Source organism: Hippocampus zosterae, chromosome 18 (assembly GCF_025434085.1).
Source record: "Hippocampus zosterae strain Florida chromosome 18, ASM2543408v3, whole genome shotgun sequence".
NCBI lineage: Eukaryota > Metazoa > Chordata > Actinopteri > Syngnathiformes > Syngnathidae > Hippocampus > Hippocampus zosterae.
In genome coordinates this window covers 15,574,816-15,596,790 of record NC_067468.1, presented here as the reverse complement: position 1 = coordinate 15,596,790, position 21,975 = coordinate 15,574,816, and the positions used below count along the sequence as shown (strand labels likewise).

General features: G+C 45.9%; 3 protein-coding genes across 3 annotated transcripts; all 3 read left to right on the top strand.

Moving 5' to 3' along the window:
• The first annotated feature begins 48 nt into the window (after positions 1–48).
• Positions 49–8,934, top strand: tmc2a (transmembrane channel-like 2a). The gene is made up of 21 exons (XM_052051090.1): positions 49–392; positions 871–1,038; positions 1,789–1,827; positions 1,924–2,323; positions 2,448–2,603; positions 3,151–3,241; positions 3,341–3,422; positions 3,542–3,648; positions 4,078–4,176; positions 4,429–4,571; positions 4,732–4,879; positions 4,985–5,173; positions 5,289–5,468; positions 5,548–5,706; positions 6,020–6,148; positions 6,388–6,455; positions 7,111–7,350; positions 7,442–7,567; positions 7,683–7,761; positions 8,165–8,285; positions 8,367–8,934. Exons 2-21 carry the CDS (start codon positions 1,005–1,007, stop codon positions 8,570–8,572), a joined length of 2,796 nt encoding a protein of 931 aa, XP_051907050.1. The 5' UTR covers positions 49–392; positions 871–1,004; the 3' UTR covers positions 8,573–8,934.
• An 866-nt stretch (positions 8,935–9,800) lies between these two features.
• On the top strand, positions 9,801–13,443 carry LOC127591239 (annexin A1-like). The gene is given in 13 exon segments (XM_052051157.1): positions 9,801–9,894; positions 10,004–10,077; positions 10,176–10,281; positions 10,554–10,648; positions 10,743–10,856; positions 10,961–11,051; positions 11,167–11,277; positions 11,280–11,296; positions 11,503–11,596; positions 11,789–11,884; positions 12,701–12,759; positions 12,922–13,044; positions 13,135–13,443. Coding segments are annotated over 13 exon segments (1,116 nt in total). The 5' UTR covers positions 9,801–9,815; the 3' UTR covers positions 13,192–13,443.
• A 997-nt stretch (positions 13,444–14,440) lies between these two features.
• Positions 14,441–21,877, top strand: slc30a5 (solute carrier family 30 member 5). The gene is made up of 16 exons (XM_052051098.1): positions 14,441–14,925; positions 15,050–15,172; positions 15,383–15,449; positions 15,567–15,652; positions 15,743–15,830; positions 16,130–16,217; positions 16,320–16,396; positions 16,725–16,895; positions 17,071–17,359; positions 18,632–18,840; positions 19,287–19,444; positions 19,534–19,663; positions 20,417–20,624; positions 20,702–20,928; positions 21,389–21,517; positions 21,616–21,877. The coding sequence occupies exons 1-16, from the start codon at positions 14,855–14,857 to the stop codon at positions 21,784–21,786; spliced, it is 2,292 nt and encodes a 763-aa protein (XP_051907058.1). The 5' UTR covers positions 14,441–14,854; the 3' UTR covers positions 21,787–21,877.
• Positions 21,878–21,975: the final 98 nt, after the last annotated feature.

Genomic DNA, 21,975 nt, shown 5'->3' with positions numbered 1-21,975 from the left:
TTCAAATATTTCCAACAATGAAATGGTATAACTCAATCAGCGGAGGTTGTGGTCCCCTGCTTTAGGTCACACTACAGCATAGATGGACAGTACAAACATCTAACATGCATGTGATGTTTGCTATTGAGCTGTGACTGGAGTATTGATAAATGAACTGATCCTCCTACAGGTGCGGGTGTTGCAACATCCAGTTACACTGTTGGTGCACATGCTCATTAACTGTCATTAACCGCCTTGTGTCTGCACGTCAGAGGAAATGGGATCTCTTGCATTGGGCGTCCAGGGGTCTGGCCTTGTGTCACCTTTCCACACTGGGCTCCGCTACCTCCACCATGAACACGCATGTTTGGATGCCGAGTGGCCTTTTTCATCCAACCAAGGGGCAAGCAGTGGTAAAGAGCACAAATTTATTCAAAATTTATTTTGAAAGAATGACTCTTCTCTCGAACCCTGCAACTGAATCCTGTGTGCAAGCCTTGTATTGACTTATTTTTTTGATCCGGTCACATAATCGAGTATTTGACACTCAACCTGGTGTGTTTATATTCTTAAAACCGATAAACATCAGCATAAAATGGGAATTTGAAACCTTGTCATATGTCCAGGATATTAAGTGTTTTCTTTTTAGTTTTGGTTTAAAAGCCTTTCTCTTTATAGAGAAACGGTGGATAACATTGCACCATAAAGCCGTGTGACAGAATTATGCCCCGATATTTTTAAAACCTACGTGTAGTAATGCAACTTTTAATAAGTACTGCCATCTGCGTTTTAAGATAAGATAGCCTTTGTTTGTCCCACATTGGGGAAATTTGAAATTTTGCTCTGCCACATTGGATCACTCGGGAAATTTTTTTCATTGCGCACATTCAGAACACCGCGTGTGAAGCCACTGTCGTCATGGCGACAGCATTGTGAGATACCCGAGTTGGCTGCTGGCGCAGAGCCGAGTCGGCGGAGGGGAGGAAGCCGCTGCAGAGGAAGCAGAAAGTCACTCGTTTTTCATCATGCCGAGAAAAAGGGACTTGTCAACGGATGAAGGTGAGGTGGATGGATCAATGAACATTTCTGCGCCTTGTGATATAAATTTCTCCCGGTGTGCCGGGTTGGGTGTGTTTTGAAGTGTGATGAACTAGTAGTTTAATCAACTTTAGTTCAACTTGAAGGCAACATAGCCAATTGGTACTGTTTTTCCTCCCCTGGGTCTATGTCGGACTATTTCTACCAGTTTATGATGATATTGCAAGATAGAAAAGTTGTCACACACTTGTGCAAATGTCTCCGCAAACTTGCTCTCACACAGCACAGCCGATGAATATTTAATAATCATTGTATAAGGCACGATGGGTCATGCGGTTAACTCTTCCGGCTCACCATCGAGAGCTTCTTTGTTCCAGTCTTGGCTTGGGGCGTCATGCGTAGAATTCTACAGGCGCTTGCGTGAGTTTTCTCTCGGTACTCCGGCTTACTCTCAAATTTGAAAATGTGAGAAAAAGAGCACCCAAGGGGAGATGATCCGTGCCGACAAGAATGCCCTCCGGCCACATCTCCCAGCATGGAGTAGTGAAAAACACTGGGAATTAAAAATAAAAGCTTGAATTAAAAATAAGTATATCAATAAGTTATTCAAAAGCCAAGCTAAAAAGATGTGCCGTAAGCCTCCTCGTAAAAACATTACCAGGCTCTGCGGACCAAAATGGCTGAATGCAACCTCACCATGTGTTCTGGTCTTCACCGAAGGAATAATTAAAAGGTCTAAATGTTGTTGTGTCGTATTTGTTTGCCATGCAGTTGAGATTGATCTGGAGGATGATGCTAGTGACAGTGACGGTAAGTCAGCCGCAGAATTCCCTGGACTTACCAGGTACACGACACTGAAATCCATTGATTTCCTCCTTCTTACATCTCGCCAACTCCTCCATGTAGACGGTGCCACCCGCAGGCAAGCCAACAGGAGGAAAGCCACTGGAAGAACCCCCGCAAAGGCGAGAGCCCGTGGCAAAAAAACAGCCGTTGAAGAAGATGAAGAAGATGAAGAGGAGGCTGAGGCTCCTCGCACGAGAAGAGGGGCAAACGCAAAGAAGCCGACCAAGAAACGCGGAGGTGACGATGATGAGGACGATGAAAGTGACGATGAGGGCCCCAAGAAGAAGAAGAAGCGAGGGGGAGCTGCCGGTAAGAAAAAAGGAGGGAAAACATTGGACAATGAGGAGCAGAAGGGAAAAAAGGGAGGAGGGAAGAAAGGTGCAAAGGACGAGGAGGACAGTAAAGCCAAGAAAGGAGATGCCAAAGGAAAAGACAAAAAGAAGAAGAAGAAAGAAGAAAGGTAGGCCGAATAGCCATGATTATTTTTTTTTTCTTCAATTCACTTCACATACGTGTTTGTTGACACGCGGGAGGAAACCAGAGTTGTCTGTCAGTCTTTCCACCGTGTGCCCATCCATCCCCAGTTCATCCGACTCCAGTTCAAGCTCCGATGAGGATGAGGAATCCTTGTCTGAGGGAGAGATGGCCCTGCTGATGGAGGAGGTGGAAGAGAAGAAGAAGCTGATATCCACCATCAGGAACAAACCCTGGCGGATGAAGAGGCGACTCACACACCTGAAGTAAGGTCCAACTGGAGGCCACGACAATTTTGGAGTAAAGACTTCCATCCTTTTTCTGATAACATTCTTCCTCACAGTGATCTGGTTCAGTTTAGCCAAGATGCAGAGTAAATCGAGGACTGATGGGCAAAATGAAGCTTCAAATTTGCTTTCTGAACCAGGTGTGCTTTTTAACTCCTGGATGGCTCTCTCGGTTCAACATTGGGCTGAGAGCACACTGACTTGCCATTTTATCAAACGAGGAGTCAAAAAAATGCAACTGCTTTATGAAGCAAGTTTGAAGCTTCATTTTCCTCATCACCAGAGAATCGCAGAACACGCACAGACGCACAACAATTTTTGGTCACGTTGACGTCAACTGCGAATTCGGAGCCTTCGATCAACTGAACATTGGCGTCTCCTTCACTGAAAATGGAAGCAAATGTCAACTGCACACAGGAAGGAAATAAAACTTCAACTTATTTCTTTGCCTCCGTCCCATTGTGTTGTCAAAGTGCATACAAGTTATCAAGGCCCAATGACAAACCGACCGTTACATCCTCCGCAGGGAAGCTCAAGACTTTGTGGATAAATTTGAAGGAGCTCTCGGCAAAGGAAAAGGCAGGAAGTGGTACGCCTACAAAGTCATGATGACAAAGGTTAGTTAAAAAAAATTATATCTCAGTAGTCCCTTATTGTTTGCGCATACATGTGTTAAGCCTCGTACTAAAACCTCTATTTTCATGTGTTTTTCAAAGAAATGGATTAAGTTCCAGAGGGACTTTGACAATTTTAAAACAGCCTGCATTCCCTGGGAGAGGAAGATCAAAGAGGTGGAAAGTGAGTCATGGTTCCTGCCCTATAAAATGTATTATTATTATTTATTATTATTTGCTCTCTTAACAGCTTAGCAGCGATCGCTTGTGTCCCACATGTTGAACTCCTTTCGATGTCTTCAGGTCACTTTGGCTCCTCTGTGGCTTCTTATTTCATCTTCCTGCGCTGGATGTACGGGATGAACCTCGTCATGTTCGGTTTCACTTTCGGACTGGTGGTCATTCCTGAGGTGAAGTAGCGTTTTTAGTCAAGCTTGAAGAGCTTAGAGCATAACAATCGTGCGCAGGAAGTACAGAACAGAGACCATGAGAGTTGTCAGATCAATCTTGCGTGTATTGAAAAAGGTCCTCGCCGTCTCTCAGTGTAAAGGGTCGAAACTTCCCTTCTCCCTCACCCCCAAGAATGACTCGTCTTAAGTTTTCACTACCTTTAATTTTGAGGCGTCAGTCTTGTCTTTACGCTTTTATTTAGTCACCATAATAGAAATAAGCCAAGCATCGGGCCACTTCCTTTTTAAGGTACCTTTTTTTTTCTCTCTATCAATCTGATACATTTGTTATGACCTCGACAGGTTGAGCTGGTGGTCTTTGGCCAGGTAAAACAATCAAATAAATCAATAAAAAGTCATATCCAATGTGGGTTTTTTTCCATACCGCAGGTTTTGATGGGCCTTCCGTACGGCTCCATTCCCAGGAAGACCGTTCCCAGGGCGGAACAGGCGACTGCTCAAGACTACTCTGTCCTCATGGACTTTAATGTAAGTTTGGGAAAACGTGTCATCGGTTTCAATATCAAGTCATGGGGGGGCAATTTTCTGGTGATGAGTGATGGGGAAAATGAAGCTTCAAACTTGCTTCATAAAGCAGTTACTCTTGCCTGACTTGCAGCGAGCTGCAGGCAACGTCAGTCCACGGTTATTATTCTTATTCAATCGGATTTTTTGTTCATGAGTTAGTTTGGATTTTGTTTTTTGTAAGGAAAGAGGAATAAAAGTATTTTTCTCCGTCAGGGATATTGCAAGTATTCAGTCCTGTTTTACGGCTATTACAACAACCAGAGGACCATCGGCTTGCTGAAGTTCAGGCTGCCTCTAGCCTACCTCATGGTTGGGATCGGAACGTTTGGCTACAGTTTGATGGTCGTAATCCGCACGTGAGTCACGAGCAGTCGGATTTGATCCTCGTATATAGGAAGCACGTGTGTCCCGGTATTGCCGTCACCCGATTCCAACCGCGGCACGGAGACCCGTTTGATATGCAGATCTCATTTCCCCCTCGCAAACCCGTCCGACTCGGTCATATATGTCGGTCAGAATGGCAAAGAATGCAGACCTCGGCGGGGGCGATGGAGAAGACGGAGAGTTCACCTTTGCCTGGAAGATGTTCACCAGCTGGGATTACCTCATCGGAAATGCGGAGACTGCGGACAACAAGTATGCGTCCATCACCACCAGCTTCAAGGTAACCATAGGGACGCCCGTTCGATGACGAACGTGATAGGCAGCGGAGAAACGCCACATGTAACGTTTTTTTTTTTTTTTTGCTCATCCCGCCGTGCAAGATCAGGAGTCGATTGTGGACGAGCAAGAGAACCAGAAGGATGAGAACATTCATCTGAGGAGATTCCTCAGGGTCCTGGCTAACGTCCTCATCACCTGTAGCCTCGGCGGGAGCGGATACCTCATTTACTTTGTGGTGAAGAGGTCTCAGGAGTTTGCCAATAGGGACGATCTCAGCTGGTATGAGAAAAATGAGGTAACGTCCAAACATGTCCCAACGTATGGCGCTGAAAACAAAGCATTTGCAACAAGCGTTTGCTAGATGTTGCACCGTGTTGTTGTTCTCGACATTTTTCCTTCTTCTTGTCCAGTTGGAGATCATCATGTCTCTACTTGGCCTTCTGTGCCCTCCGCTGTTCGAGACCATCGCCGAGCTGGAGGATTACCATCCTCGGATCGCCCTCAAGTGGCAGCTGGGACGCATCTTCGCTCTTTTGCTGGGAAACCTCTACACGTTCCTCTTTGCCCTCTTTGACGAGGTCAACACCAAGGTGCGTGTCCTCGGCGCTCGCACGTCTTCTCAAACCGCTCCGGCGCGGCCTCACGTCACTTATCCCACCTCACCGTCAGCTCGAAGAAGAGCAGTCCATAAAGAACGCGACCATACTGGCTTTGAAGGAATATTACGCTAATTACACCCGCATGGTTAATGACACTGAGGCCACCCCGCCCCCCATGAGCCCCGCTGATGTGATCCGAGGGCCCTGCTGGGAGACCGCTGTTGGCATCGTAAGGACAGATATTTTCTTCAAATTCATTCGGCACGCTGCTACAACGTGCAAAGATTTGACATGCGCCGCGAACGAGACTTAAATGTGTTGTTCGTGCCTCGATCAAGACTGTACTTTGGTCTTGAAACTCTTTGGCTTTGTTGCTGGCATAATAAGGAGAAGAATCTGTAATCGTGGTCTGATAAAAGATGGTTGTGTGTTTTGGAAATAATGTTGGGGTATATTTTAAAAAAGATAAATGCGTCCCGATTTTCCCAACTGCCACCAGGCATTTGCTTGAAGAGTATCCTGAGCTTATGCTTACGTTGTAGGAGTTTGTGAAGCTGACCGTGTCGGACATTCAGGTCACCTACCTGACCATCCTGATTGGTGACTTTGCCAGAGCTGTCATCGTGCGTTTCCTCAACTACTGCTGGTGCTGGGACCTGGAGGCCGGATTTGTAAGTCTATTTTTTTTTTTTTTTTAAATGCGTCTCGGGAATATGCGTTGACACATCTGGCACCAATCTCTTCAGTATTTCATGTGCATCAACTGTGATATGACGCATGTCAAATCAGTAGTTAAGATCTTGCCAAACATGCTGCATTAGAATGTCGCCGGTAACATTTTGGTGGAAGAGTTGTGTATTAACCATGTCGGACTTGTTCATAACGTCATGATGGTGCCTTGTCATTTTAGCCTTCATATGGAGAGTTTGACATCAGCGGTAACGTTTTGGGACTTGTCTTCAATCAAGGGATGATCTGGTAGGAACCTTTCTGATCCTCTCGCAAAATTTATTTGAATAGGATTGAATATGGATGGCGGCCCGGTAGTCCAGTGGTTAGCACGTGGGCTTCACAGTGCAGAGGTACCGGGTTCGTTTCCAGCTCCGGCCTCCCTGTGTGGAGTTTGCATGTTCTCCCCGGGCCTGCGTGGGTTTTCTCCGGGTGCTCCGGTTTCCTCCCACATTCCAAAAATATGCGTGGCAGGCTGATTGAACACTCTAAATTGTCCCTAGGTGTGAGCAGAGGTACCGGGTTCGATTCCAGCTCCGGCCTCCCTGTGTGGACTTTGCATGTTCTCCCCGGGCCTGCGTGGGTTTTCTCCGGGTGCTTCGGTTTCCTCCCACATTCCAAAAATATGCATGGCAGGCTGATTGAACACTCTAAATTGTCCCTAGGTGTGAGCGTGGATGGTTGTTCGTCTATGTGTGCCCTGCGATTGGCTGGCAACCGATTCAGGGTGTCCCCCGCCTACTGCCCGGAGACGTCTGGGATGGGCTCCAGCGCCCCCCGCGACCCTAGTGAGGATCAAGCGGTACGGAAGATGAATGAATGAATGAATGAATGAATATGGATGAACTGGCTGTTTTTTTTTTTTTTTAATGGCTCGAACTGACTGAATGTGGGAATGTTTTAGGATGGGGGCGTTTTATGCTCCCGGTCTGGTTGGCATCAACGTACTGCGCCTGCTCACGTCCATGTACTATCAGTGTTGGGCTGTGATGGCGACCAATGTCCCTCACGAGAGAGTCTTCAAGGCCTCCAAATCCAACAACTTCTACATGGGTCTGCTGCTCCTCATCCTTTTCCTGAGTTTGTTGCCGGTGGTCTACACCATCATGACCCTCCCGCCCTCATTTGATTGCGGACCCTTTAGGTAACGGATACACAAAATGAACCGAAAAGCTTGGACTGTGAACTGGTGTATTTCTGTTGTCTATAATGAGTTTTTATTTTATTTTTTGAAGCGGGAAAGCTAAAATGTTTGACGTGATCATTGAGACCATCGACCTGGACCTGCCAGCCTTCATAGGGACACTGTTTGGCTACGTAGCAAACCCAGGCCTCATCATACCGGCTGTTTTGCTCATGGTGTGAGTACAGAGGAAAGCAAAACAAACAAAAAAAGCTGAAAATACAAACACCTTTTGAATGGGTTACATTTCCTGTCACTGAAAAGTATCAAAAATGTCTTCCTTTCCTCTCCAGACTCGCCATCTACTATTTGAACTCTGTCTCAGAGGCGTACAAAAACTCCAACTTGGATCTGAAGAAGAAGATGCAAATGGTAAACGGAGAAGATTACAACGGTCTGCTAGGGCGTGATGGTTGAGCACCCAAAAAAAAAAAAAGCACGAGAACCAGGGAGTGTTGAACAAAAACTAAATAGCTCCAAGTAACAAAAAAACAAACAATAACCCATGACACGAGCACAACGATCCCGCCGCGGGCAATTGGCGTGGCGGCCCATTTTAACATTTCTTTTAACTCCTTGTCCTCCTCTGTCGGGTGCCGGCGTGTTTCGTTTTTGTGCGTGCGCTCCAGCCTTCGGCCACAATCCTTTTCCTGCCCTTGCCTTGTTTTCACAGAGTTTTCATCCGTCGTACGTCAAACAAATGTCCCCCCCCCCCTTTGCTCTGAAGCCCGCAACTGTGTCCAAGGCCGGTACTGACATCCTGCTCTGTTGGCAGGCTCGCGATGAAGAAAAGAACCGGAGGAACAACACGGACAGCACCAATGAGGTTATGAAAGACTTGGAGGACCTGCTGCCAAACCGCTCTCTGGCCCCACCTGCTCCCGCACCCGAGTCGGGTTCGTCATATTTGATTGTCAGGAAATATTTTGTGAATGGATGATCGTCTGTCCCTTTTTTCATGACGTCTCGTCAAACAGAAAAAAAGACATCATCAGATCCAAAGCCCATGAAGACAAAACCCGGAGCGGCTGGGAAAGGCGTGCCCCTTCAGAAAGACGTTGCACTTGCAACATCCAATCCCGCCACTCGAGGGCAGGTCGTTCGACAGCCTGGACCAAGAGGCCCGGGACCAACGTCCGGTCCTGGGAGAGGTCGCGGTAGAGGACCCCCTCCGAGATCATGACATCACCATTCTTTGCCATACATTGCGAGTTGCCGTCACCACATGAGAGGCTCGAACGTGAACTGTGGAATTTGACCCATGGGGGTGATAATTCGACCCTTTTTACTTAAAATCTGGACAAATTGTCAATGGCGGTTGTAATTTCTGATGATCCAGTAAAATGCATCTCCTCCTTTATTACCTATCCAGTTTAAATCCAATTTTTAAAAAAAAGATGCTTTTTCTGCATGGGTTTTGTTGCATTTCGTGGTAATCGCGGATATCCCTTCAGAACAATTAAGTCCCCTTAGTGTCATGCCGAATGGTTTATTGTTCTACTTTTAATAATCTTCTCGTAACTGTTTACTTGGATCTGAGTTGCTCAGGCCTCCCAGTACACATTCTGGCGCATAGTTGCAGTTTCTGGCATGTGGAATGTGCGTGGCTGCAAAAGATTTTGCATCAAGGAAGGCACCAGTTTGGAAATTGAAATTTCACTTCCCGAATTTTTACCTCCCCAAAAAAGCAATAAGATTCTCTCCAGTTGTTTTACTTCACATGGGACACAATTAGTTTTTTTTCCATTCGTTTTGCTTCCTGAAGTGTATTTGTGCTATATTCTTCATAGTTTATAATTCTGTATATTTTCAACTAAATACAGTCCGTTCCAGTGTTTGGTGTGTGTGTGTGTGTGTGTGTGTATTGCCTGAGGGCGCCCTCCTGTGTCTAGAAATGTGTTTTTTCATTTCTTTGTCAAGCAGAAAGGGTGGTCCTCGCTTTGTAGGCCTTTTTACTCGGTCCTCACTGTGCAACACGTGCAGGAATGTGTGTGTGTGTGTGTGTGTGTGTATTGCCTGAGGGCGCCCTCCTGTGTCTAGAAATGTGTTTTTTCATTTCTTTGTCAAGCAGAAAGGGTGGTCCTCGCTTTGTAGGCCTTTTTACTCGGTCCTCACTGTGCAACACGTGCAGGAATGTGTGTGTGTGTGTGTGTGTGAGAGAGAGATTTGCTCCTGTTCCCTGCGCGTTTGCTCATGACAGTGAATGACATATTGTTTGGTTTAAGGGTGAAGCATTTATTTCGTACACACCTGAACAAAAGTCACCCAACCGGTAAGGGATGCACAAACTGCTGAATGGCCGGCCGGGTGTGTCGTGTCTGAAAAGGCAGCAGACGATTGGTTCATCTTGTGCAGGTGACAGGAAAGTCTGCCAGTTTTTTGTTGTTTTTTTTTTTTTGCATCTTCATCATCATCATCATCATCTGATGGGTGGAGTCACTTCAAAACTTCCTTACCCCTTCGAACTCGCAAAGGACAGGGAGAAGACCGTCCGTAACAGCGCAGGTAAGTTTCGCAGGGGCTTTCAACATCAAGAAGAAATGATCTTCCATCATTCAATTGGATGCTTCCCCCCCCCCCCCCCCCCCAGATCATTTGTGATCATCTTGCCCAGAAAAGATGTCTTTCTTCAGAAAATTCTACAAAAATATCGTCCATGACAGAAACCCCGATAATGACACCATTAAAGTAAGTAATCAGCCGTGCTCGCTGCCGTGACGCATGATGAAACTCAATTCTTGAATTGCAAAAGGGGATATGAAAGCTTTCCCTGCCGATTGTTTTAGGTGAAAGGAAAGTTGACGCCGGTGTTTTACGGAACAGTGGCCCCGTACCCGAACTTCGATGCAAGCAAAGATGCCGCAATTCTCCAGAGTGCCATTCAAAGTAAAGGTATTGGCAATCTCCCGAATCTGCGGATTTTTATGAAAAATACTGCATGACGGATGCAAAATATACTTTCACGGTATTGTCCATCTGTTCAAGAAACTAAGAATACGTGAGGGAACGCCAAACTTGAACTTCATTTGTTCTCTCTTTGCTAAAATGTCCTTAAATGACTCTGGGAGCCACACTTTTCGCTCAACAAGATATAATATCGGGCATCAAAGGTCGCGTGACCCCTGCGGCATAGATTGCAGGAAAGTCAAACGTCTCTCTCGCAGGAGTGGATGAGGACGTGATCATATCCATCTTGGTCAAAAGAAACAATGAGCAGAGACAGAAGATCAAAGTTGTTTATGAGGCGATCGCTGGCGAGGTAGTGCCCCGTTTCATCCAGCCATTTTTCCACAACGCCCACTCAAGAATTGACTCGCTGTAAAGCCAACTCTTCTTCTCTCCGCGTGTCACAGCGATTGGATCGTGCTCTAAAATCTGCGCTCAGGTCAGATTTAGAGGACATCGCTCTGGCCTTATTGATGCCGCCAGCCCATTTTGATGCCTCCCTGATCAGAGATGCAACAAAGGTAAATAGCAATTAGTTTTATTGTGAAAATCCAATATTTCTAATCGGTAAAAAAATGGTTCACTGAACTGAAGAAATCAATCACATGTCACTTTATCGTAACAGAGACTGGGCACAGATGAAGATGTCCTCGTGGAGGTTCTGGCAACCAGGACAAATGAAGAGCTCAGACAGTTGAAGAGGGTCTATAAAGAAGGTTTGACTTTTTGCTCTAAAGCACGAAAATGAGAAACTCACCAAAAAAAAAAAAAAAAAAAAACACCGTCATTATCTAGTCGAGTCGGCATTTCAACGCTGCTTTCCCCCCTCAGTGTACGGGGACGACCTGGAGGATGTGATTAAGGATGAAACCCGCGGCGATTTCACCACCGCCCTTCTGGCGATGTTGAAGGCAAACAAAGAAGAGAACACAGAAGTTGACATGACCAAAAGGACGCAGAGGTAAAATTGGATAATGCCACATTTCAAAAACACGCACGGTAGGTTAAAAATGGAACAACTCGAAATTGTCCCGAGGTGTGATTGTCTGCGTGTGTCCTGTGATTGGCTGGCATCCAGTTCAGGGTGTCCCCCGCCGACTGTCTGAAGACAGCTGGGATAGGCTCCAATTCCAATGTTCTTATTCAACCCGTGTTGTGCACCCGCAGACGCTGTTCGAAGCCGGAGAGAATAAAAAAGGAATCGACATTGCGCCCTTCTTGGACATCCTGACAACGCGCAGTGGACCTCAACTCTCTAAAAGTAAGCGTGAGACTAAACGGCATGCGAAAGCTCGCCTCACGAGATTGCACATTCAATTCTTAAGTGAACAAATAGGTGAGGCCACGCCCATCTTGAGAAACGGGTGGAACGTGTCTTTTGAGTCAAGAGCGATGCAAACGAGCAGTTACTCAGACGTTAGCTCACTGTGTGGCGCGCTCTTTTGCCCGATAGCGTTCCAGAGGTACGCCTGTCTCAGCGACATGACGCTGCCTAAAGCTCTGAACGTGGAGCTGAAAGGAGACCTCGAAGACTGTTTCCTTGACATCGGTGAGAGCGTGCACTCATTTCATTCAACGACACAGACGCACACAAAATCCAAGTCATGGCTTGGAGAAGACATTCCTTGAGTCTTGACTGAGAGACGGATCATCTTCTGTAGTACACAAGAAGTTTTAGAAAGGTTCATATGTTAATGTGGTCAACCGATTTCAGGCAATATTGACTGAGCACATCCTGACTGATCGACACTGTCAGGGCAGCATTCATTACGAAATTCATTCATCTTCCGAGCCGCTTGATCCTCACTAGGGTCGCGGGCGGTGCTGGAGCCTATCCCAGCTGTCTCCGGGCAGTAGGCGGGGGACACCCTGAATCGGTTTGCCAGCCAATCGCAGGGCACACAGAGACAAACAACCATTCGCACTCACACTCACACCTAGGGACAATTTAGAGTGTTCAATCAGCCTGCCATGCATGTTTTTGGAATGTGGGAGGAAACCGGAGCACCCGGAGAAAACCCACGCAGACCCGGGGAGAACATGCAAACTCCACACAGGGAGGCCGGAGCTGGAATCGAACCCGGTACCTCTGCACTGTGAAGCCCACGTGCTAACCACTGGACTACCGGGCCGCCCTCATTACGAAATATTTAAGAAATTGATGTCATTTGACCAAACCTGGAGAATAGGTGAGCCGTGACGTTCACAATGCAAGCCCAAGGGCAGACAATGAGCCCGAGGGCATTTTGACGTCAATTTCAGTCGACAGCAGATGTTTTAATTCTTATTCAATGATGGCAATATTAATCGAAATGTCATTTTCATTTGATTTATCATATCATATTTCTATTTCTTTTCTCTCAAGTGAAATGTGCATGGAGCACACCGGCATTCTTTGCTGAGAAGCTCCATCGAGCTATGGAGGTATGAATGAACACAACAGCAGTCGTTTTTTTGGGGGGTTTTTTCTCCTTCAAATATGTGAAATGCAACATTCTGTCAATTAATGGTACCTGGGTGGTCTGGTCCATGAACTTGGCCTTTTTGCTGAAATAATCTTACCGAATGACTAATGTGCCCTCACAGCGCCACGGCACGTGTGAAGATACACTGATCAGGGTGCTGGTGAGTCGCTCTGAGGTGGACCTGAAGAAGATTTTGGAAGAATACAGGGCCATGTATGACACAACGCTGCAGGAGGACATCCTGGTAAAAATCAAAAGACTCATCCTATCCTGAAAGACTATACGGCGTATTTAAATGATTAGCCTTAAAATGTGCTTGACTGTGTTTTCACAGAAAGACACAAAGCATCATTTTGAGAAGATCCTTCTTGGACTGTGTGGACCCCACTGAGAAAACACCACACTGAAATTTGAGGTCTCATATCGTTAAATTAGTGGGCATGACAGGATCACTGTACTTTATTTAGTTAATGCTCTAGCAAAGTGGACGCTATATAATTTTATCATGCCGTATGTTTATTCAGGCAAGGCAAAAGGTGAAAGGTCAATTTCCTAACAAAATGCCCCCCAAAATTATTTTATGCTTTTGTTTGAATGTCTTAAGTCTTCTTTCTCTGAAATAAAATGCCTGAGTTGATGGTCATGTTTATGTCTCAAAATGCATTAGTATCATTTAGAAGAGTGCGGGCCCGTCTTGAATAAGAAAAATCGAACGAATCTATTTTCAAAGTTCAAAGGTTGAAGTAAAACTACATAATGGACAGGGACAGCGTGATCGAATTTTATTTTAGGCTCGGGATGAGTTACAAGGACATCATGAAAAGCGTCTCACTGCAAGGAATCATTATCACCAAGAGACGTTTGAACGTGTTGAAATGATGAGAGCCAGCTTGCTTTCCCGGCAGAGGTACGACGAGGACGCCGGCGGCCGGTATAAAATAAAAAACGTCAGATGCAATAATTTGTGGGTTTTTCAAGGTACTGATTAGGTCAGTGAGAAGCGCTTTTGACCAATAAGGGATCAGTGCTACTTCATGTGCATGTTGTCACTATTCCTGTGCACCCTGTAACTACTTCATGCGCACGAATAGTTCGTGGACAAGAAGTTGTAATTGGTGTGCACAAATAAGTAGGTTGTGTGCACAAATAAGTTGTTCGTGCGCACAAAGTAGTTTTTTTTTCTCCTAGTTTCATGTCCAATGTCAGTGTCATGAGGTGGTCGTCCGTGCGCCCTCGAGTGGACAAAATTAGCAACAACAGTTTGAAAAAAAATAGTAGTGAATGTGTTTTCTAATCCCAAAGCCGGCTGTGAGGCAGCTATGGTCACCACTACTTACCATAGTAAATAATAATAATATATAATAGATATGAGCAATATTAAGTAATGGCACCGTGTTCAGGCCCATAACGATAAATCCCGTTACGAATAAATTGGCGCATTTAAACATGGCACCAGACACACACAAACAGGCTATTGTAAATTTCATTATCTTCTTTATGTAACTAAAAATGCTACCAAATGTTGACACTGCGGTATTATTTTTTAAACCTCTTTGTTTTTTGTGACAACATCTCTCCGCAATCGCGCATCTCACGACCTCAAGCCGTCTGCGGTACTAACCGCGCAGTCGCGACTCTCTTAAAGTTTTTCATGACGTGTTGTTTATCGTGTCCGGAAGTAGCTTCGGCTCACTTCTGCACAGTCTGGAAGGATTTTTTTTTGGTCTTGTTATTGGAAAAAACGCCGTCAATCTATCTTAAACGGTTATAGCTCCTGTTTACACCTTTAATTTAAAGGACGCGTTAGAGAACTCGAAACGTGAATATTACCACTGTTACTGCTATTCCACCTGGTTATCTACCTCGAAGTTAACCTTTTCGGGAAATCACCTTTTCTATGCTTTGCTCCTCAGCAAGGATGTTTTGAACCGTTTCGAATTTTAAATGCTGTGCCCTGCTTCTCATCGCTAAATGAGCGCCAAGTTAAATTCACGTCATAGATAGCAGTAATGTTATAAGGTTACTCGGGACATCGTCAAGCTGTCCGGCTGAAAATGGACGAGAAATACAGCAACAACGTCCTTTCTGGAGGACAACTGGGGATGGTTGAGGTTCCCAATTCCAGGTGAAATACTGTAGTTGTTAATGTTAACCAAAGATTTGTTCATGTGAGCGTTTGGCTGTTTAAGCCTTCTCGGGTACATCATGCTTATTATGTACAGTATGCACACTGTCCTTTTCATCCGCAGGTTAACCAGGTACATAGTGTTGTTGGTCATCTCGAAAATCTTGAAGGCATTGGGGATCTTTGAATCATATGACATCCTAAAGGTCGTCCACATTGTGCAGTTTATCTTCATATTAAAGTTAGGGTGAGTATTCCTAATTCCATTCGCAGATGTTGCTTCATTTGTTTTGAAAGGCATCGCCTCCTTTGTAAATCGCTGCAAAGCTCAGTTAAGACAAATTGGACTCTTGTCATTTTCAGTTGCACAGCTTTTGCTGTCGCCGTGTGTACAGAACTATCTTTCTTCAAGTATGCCAATAAAAACATGAACTTGACATTATTCCATTATCCTCAGGTCGGCTGTTATTTTACTTGTTTTTCAAAAGCCTTTTTCCTCTGGAAAAATCATCTCGAAAAGACAGGTAAGGTATTGATTTTTTTTTCATCCTTCAATCCGTCATTTTATGGAATGCATTTCTTGCTACGTATTTATGTTGTGGGATGGTCATTAACCCCTTTTTTCTTTTCATTCTTTCTAGTGGATAAAATTACTAAAGCACAGTGTTTTCAGCTGTATCATCTCCCTACTGGGCTTTTTTGGTCTCACTCTCTGTGGACCCCTGAGGTAAATACGTATGCTACTCTGCTCATACGACAGTGCAGTTTGATGTTTGAACGCAACAATGCACGAGTGCTTTTCTTGTGTCTTTCGCAGGACATTGCTACTTTTCGAGCACAGCGATGTGGTGGTGATTGCTCTCCTTGGTGTCCTCTTCACCAGCTCAGGAGGTGGGCCAGCAAAGGTAAACAGTCACCATTTACAAATTGTCCTACCGAGTTGGCCTGAACAGTTGATTTTCTGATTTTCTGATCTGATTTTTGATGGTCGTCAAAGTGTTGATTTTTGTATTTGTAATTTTATTTTTGCAATGCTCCTGACTCACCCAGAATCTGTTGTCGACTATCTCACATATAAACGCCATCCACTGCCCCTCTCGCCAAGGTCACCGGTTGTAGAGTGAAAAAGTGGTCATATGTTTACATAAAAAAATGCAAAGTTTAAAAGAAAATGTGACTGAAATTGGACCCATTTGTCTTCCAGACTCGAGGCGCCGCTCTCTTCATCATCGCAGTGATTTGCCTTCTCCTCTTCGACAATGATGATCTCATGGCCAAAATGGCGGAGCATCGTATCCTTAATAATTGCAATATGTTCGTTTTCGTAAAAAAAATAAATTAAAAATCATGTTTCTCTGTTTCCTATTTGAACCTTAACTTCTCTTTGTAATTAGCCGAGGGACATCACGACAGTGCGCTAACTCACTTCCTGTACACCGCCATTGCGTTTTTGGGGGTTGCGGATCACAAGGTAAACATGTACCGTGTACAGTGTCGTTTAAAAATATTTGTTTTCTTTTCCACATTTATCACACTTAAGTGTTTTCCGATGAGCAAGATTTCTTGAATCGATAACTGACATTAACGGAACACGTTCAGCTGTCTGCTAGAAAATTGTGCATTGTGACATCAAACTTTTGGGTTGCCTAGCATGACAATGACCAAAAACATCCTCGATAGTCCATCTATGGCCCATAAAAATGAAAATCAAGGTCTTGGCGTGATCATGTCAAAGTCCTTTTCGCATTTTGGTACCTGAAACCAAACGAATCATTGCATTGTCCTGCTCTTCTTCTCAGGGTGGTGTTGTGCTGCTCGTGGTCTCCCTGTGCCTGAAGGTTGGCTTCCACACAGCCTCCAGGAAACTTTCGGTGGAAGTCGGCGGTGCCAAGCGCCTCTACGCCCTGGACAACCTGGTTTCTGCTGCCGTACTGCTGCCCTGGGTCATAGTGCTGTCAGCCACCACGGAAGTAAGCGCGAGATGATTCCTCTCCGCATTGCGGGCGGGCTTTTTTTAAGGAGAGCAGAACTGAGACACTCTCAAGTGGAGAGCAGTTTAAAATCGGCTTCATTTCCTAAACCGTTTTCCTCCAGACTCGCGCTCAGGCCTCGACGGCTTTTTTCCCCCACCGTTTCTCTCCGCAGAGTAAAGTTGAGTCGTGGTCAGCTCTTATCCCGCCTTTCGCCATGATCATCTTCTCCGTGATGATCCTGGAGTTTTACGTGGAGGCCATCTGCAATACCAAGATGGAAGTGCAGCGCTGCGCCCGATACGGCGCCGTGGCTCTCTTCTGCAGCGCCCTGCTGCTCGCCAACTTCTGGACTCACCCGCTGACCGACCAGTTGCGCTCCATGAGTAAGCCGCCGCGGCGGAGCAGCACGGAGCACGTGCTGTCTGGAGGGGTGCTTGTCAGTGCCCTTTTCTTCATCTTGTGTAAGTCAAGCCAAATGAGGGGGTGTTTTGAAACACTTCTGATACTCAATTTGAATGAATATCAAGTTTTATAAAGGATCGTCGGAGATAGGCACTCAGAAATAACGACAAGACACTTCTGGCGCCCAACAATAGGCACTTTATTGATCCCACACAGAAATGATAACACAGTTCCAACAAGTCGTATGAAGCTAAAGATGATATACTCTTACCGTATGCCAGTAGGATGGAGAGCCAAGATCCTCAGCAGAGTGAGCTTCGATACTCGCTGGGCGTCCGTACGCTACCCACAGCAGACTCTACTGAGGAGCATCGCTCCCCTCCTTTTATCCTCTAATGTGTGTGCATCGGGAGGGGTGAGTGGCCATTCTCATCTCTCCCTACGCCGCACTGTTTGTCGTGTAACCCAGTGGCATTGATCACAATCAAGTTTCGACAATTCAAGCAAAGCAGACTATGAAGTCGTCAAAGCAGGCTCAAGAGTCCATCTCTGAAGTCGCTTAGGCAAGCAAGTTACCAAGTCATGCAATCATCTCAAAGCAGGTTCAAGAGTTTTTCACTGAGAAGATATACATTGATTAAAGAAAACATCACCAAATATCTTAATATACCAGGGGGGGAGGGGGGGGGTGTATTTTCACCAAGTTGGCATTTGTTTCTCCTTTGGATTGCAGACAGTAGAAGTAGCAGCCACTCTTTTTAAACGGTTTATATGCATTTTGTTTCTGAATGTAAGAGTTCCCGTTTCTTAATATTCTTCAGTCAAAATACAGGAAATGGCGTTTCGGTGCACTCACAATCCGCTCGTCGTACACTTTTTTAAGGGATACCGTATCTTCTGCAAATGTCAAGTTCGGCTTTTGCTACCATGACAACCGACGGCGCGGTTCGGACATGAGAAGAAGCGAGCCTACTCAGTGTTTCCAACAAAGCGGCTTTGTCGCTATTTTTAGCGACTTTTCCGACCTTTTGAGCGAGCTACTTAAAAAGAAAAAAAAAAAATGTCGGGACTTTTTTGTGGTTTCATTGGAGATTTCTGGAGACTCTCAGCCTTGTACTGCGCAGGGGACGTTCGCCGTGTTTTGTCCGGTGCTTTTGCGTGAAGCCACCGCGTAACCGAAGTTCAGAGCGTCCTCGCGTGCCGACTTCGGGGGTGCCAAACGACCATTCACACCGTGTTTAAAAATGATTGTATGGAAATGTAAACTTATGAGAACACACGCGACGCGTTTAGTTTTCTTAACCGTTGCTCTCTTCACACTTCCTGTGCAGCATCCAGCGTCCTCTCTTCCCCTTCGAAGAAAGGTCAAAAGGGCACCCTGGTGGGTTATTCCCCCGAAGGGACTCCTTTGTACAACTTCATGGGTGACGCCTTGCAGCACACGTCGCAGTCCCTGCCGCGCTTCATTAAAGATTCCTTGAAGCAGATCTTGGAGGAGTACGACTCCAGACAGATCTTCTACTTCCTGTGTCTCAACCTGGTACGTGCAATGCGTCGGTGTTGGTTCTTGGTGTCCCTTCCATATCGCTGCTGTGTAAAAACACGGACGTTATGGTGAAGTGGAAAATGACAAATGCACGATTAAACAATCGTGGCGTCTGCTGTAGATTTCTTCACTCCGCCGGTCAGTTCGTCCAACAACAACAAAGTCAAAGGTCACGAGAGTTGAAAAATGCAAAGTTATTCAAATGGTAAATGGTTGATTGAAAATGGTGGCTTCTGCAGCTGTTTTAACTCCTGGAAAGGCCAAAGAGTTTAAAAAAGGCTGATCTCAATCCAGAATCCAAATTGTATTTTTATTCAAAGAAAAAGGTTGAGATCTCAAGGCCATCTGGCCGCGCTCTACTTTCACATGGCGGTCACTGTTTGTCTCTGTTAATTGCAGTTCACAGCCTCCGCTGTCAAAGCCGCGTTTATGTGTTCCAGGCCTTCACCTTTGTTGAGCTCTTTTACGGTGTTTGGACGAACAGCCTGGGACTGATCTCGGATGGCTTCCACATGTTGTTTGACTGCTCGGCTTTGGTCCTGGGCCTGTTTGCCGCCCTGATGACCCGCTGGAAAGCTACCAGGATCTTCTCCTACGGGTAAAAAAAAAAAAATGGGCATGTGAATCTTCATCATCCCGTACAAATTCGGTCGGATGTTTGAAATGAGAATCCGGTGCTCTTTGCAGGTATGGCCGTGTCGAAATCCTTTCTGGGTTCATCAATGGACTCTTCCTGATGGTCATCGCCTTCTTTGTCTTCATGGAGTCGGTAACCCGCTTAGTGGACCCCCCCAACATAAACACGGACATGCTGACCGTGAGTGAAGTTGTTGACTTTTTTTTTTTCCCTTGTAAAAGCTCGTTCCTCAATGTCGATTGTGATATTGAAGCATCGATCAAATATTTATTGACCCCCCCCTTTGATATTTAACAATGTCCACTCATAAATCTGGACCAGTTTTTCTCGGCCATTAGGAGCAGCCGGGAATGTTGTTGTGCAAATGTGTGCGAGTGTGCAGGGGAGTTGTCCACTCCGAGAACATAAACCACGTCGAGAACATCGACGGCGAGTCTGCGAATGTCAAACAAAAACTTTGTGTTTGAACGAAATGGGCACTTAGTAGGCCGTTGCAAAGACACTATTTAAGGATCCTTCCTGGAGGCTAATCGCTTGGCCTTTTAAGGACGTCCTTTTTTGTAACACGGCCTTCATTTGCCGCACGGATGAGCCTTTATGCCGTTTCGTTTTGAGCACGAACCCGTTTGAGATTTGCTGAGTGCAATTTCATCTTAGCGCCATATTTGTTGAATCAAGAAATCGCGTGAATAGAATCTGTCAGACAAAGTGAAGTGGAGCTCAAGAAACAAACGCATCGTGCCACGATCTGCAGAAATTCTAGAAGAAATAAGAAAAGAAGAGTCAAAAATGCCACTTTTTGGAAGATGCGCGGCCCCTTACGCCTGCAATAAAAATGCTACAGCATTATGCTAACAGTGAAGTACGGTGGTGGCAGTGTGACGATCTGTGGCTCGACTAATCTCTTTGCCCTCCGCCCGGTGTCTCCAAAAGCCGGTGTCCGTCGGCGGCTTATTGGTCAACCTGGTGGGAATCTGCGCTTTCAGCCACGCTCACTCCCACGGCGGAAAAAGTTGCTCGGGGCACGACCACGGCCATTCGCACGGCGACCACGGACACTCTCACGGACACGGACACGGACACGGCGGGCATGGGCATTCCCACGGCTCGGGCGGCGGCGGCATGAACGCCAACATGAGAGGTGGGCTTCCCTGCGCCGCCGTCACGTTTCCCCGGTGGTGGGGGCGCCCGGATGGAATCCTCCCGTCTTCTCCACAGGTGTTTTCCTTCACGTCCTGGCCGACACGTTGGGCAGCGTCGGCGTGATCATTTCCACCCTCCTCATTCGGCAATTTGGCTGGTTGATCGCCGACCCCATTTGCTCCCTCTTCATCGCCACCCTCATCTTCCTCAGCGTCATCCCTCTGCTCAAGGATGCTTGCGAAGTGCTTCTGCTGAGAATTCCCCCGGAGCATGAGAAGGGACTGAACAACGCTCTGCAGAAGGTGGGGGGGACTCTGGCCGGCTCTCATTTATTTGCGGGGGGTTCACACCCACATTGTTGAAAAGAGAGCCTTTAAAAAAAATTTTTGAGTTTATGAAATCTCGCTTCAACGAATTAAAAGAATTTTTTAAAATCTCGCTTCAACGAATTAAAATAAATTTTTTAAAGTGTTTTTTTTCTAGCTTCTGATGTCACTTAATTGCTCACCCTAGTGGCGACGCTTGCATGCTTGAAGCTCTTTGTCACGACCACGAATAAAAGAAATTTTTGAGAAAAAAAATCTGCGATATAACGGTAGTGCAAACTATAAGCTCGAAGTAGCCGAGGTTCGCTTCCATGTCACGGCCTTTTTGAAGGAAGAATGTGTTGACCGCTGTCGACAAAGCCGCCTCTTGTCTGCCGTGATGTCACCGACAGGACTGCTGGCTGATCCCGTCGACTTCTTTTGCTTCTTTTCCCAGATTGAGAAGATTGAAGGGGTTTTGTCCTACCGGGACCCTCATTTCTGGAGACATTCGGCCAGCGTGATCGCAGGGACCATCCATCTCCAAATCATGTCCGATGTGGTGGAACAGCGAATTGTACAGCAGGTCAGCGGCGCCTGGTGCCGCTTCTTGATTCTTGATACCGGACTTGAATGACGAGAGTCATTCTAAGGTCAGTAATGATCGGCGCGATTGTCTTGCAGGTGACGGCCATTTTGAAAGATGCGGGAGTGAATAATCTGTCGGTGCAGCTGGAGAAGGACGCGTACTTCCAGCACATGTCCGGGCTCAGCAGCGGATTTCAGGATGTTTTAGCCATGACCCAACAGATGGAGGCCATGAAACATCTGAACGATGGAACGCGTATCATGTAGCCGCCATCTCTGGGACCAGTTGAAATTGTATAAATGCCGTGTACAGTGGGTGCGCTTTGAATAAATCAGGTTGTAGTCATTTTTATCTGTACTCGGACTTTTTGTTTTTTTTTTCCTCACAACTTAAATGTCACGCGGTCTTATTAACTCGCCGTTGTAAAAGACTTTGGTCATAAAAAAAAAAAGAAG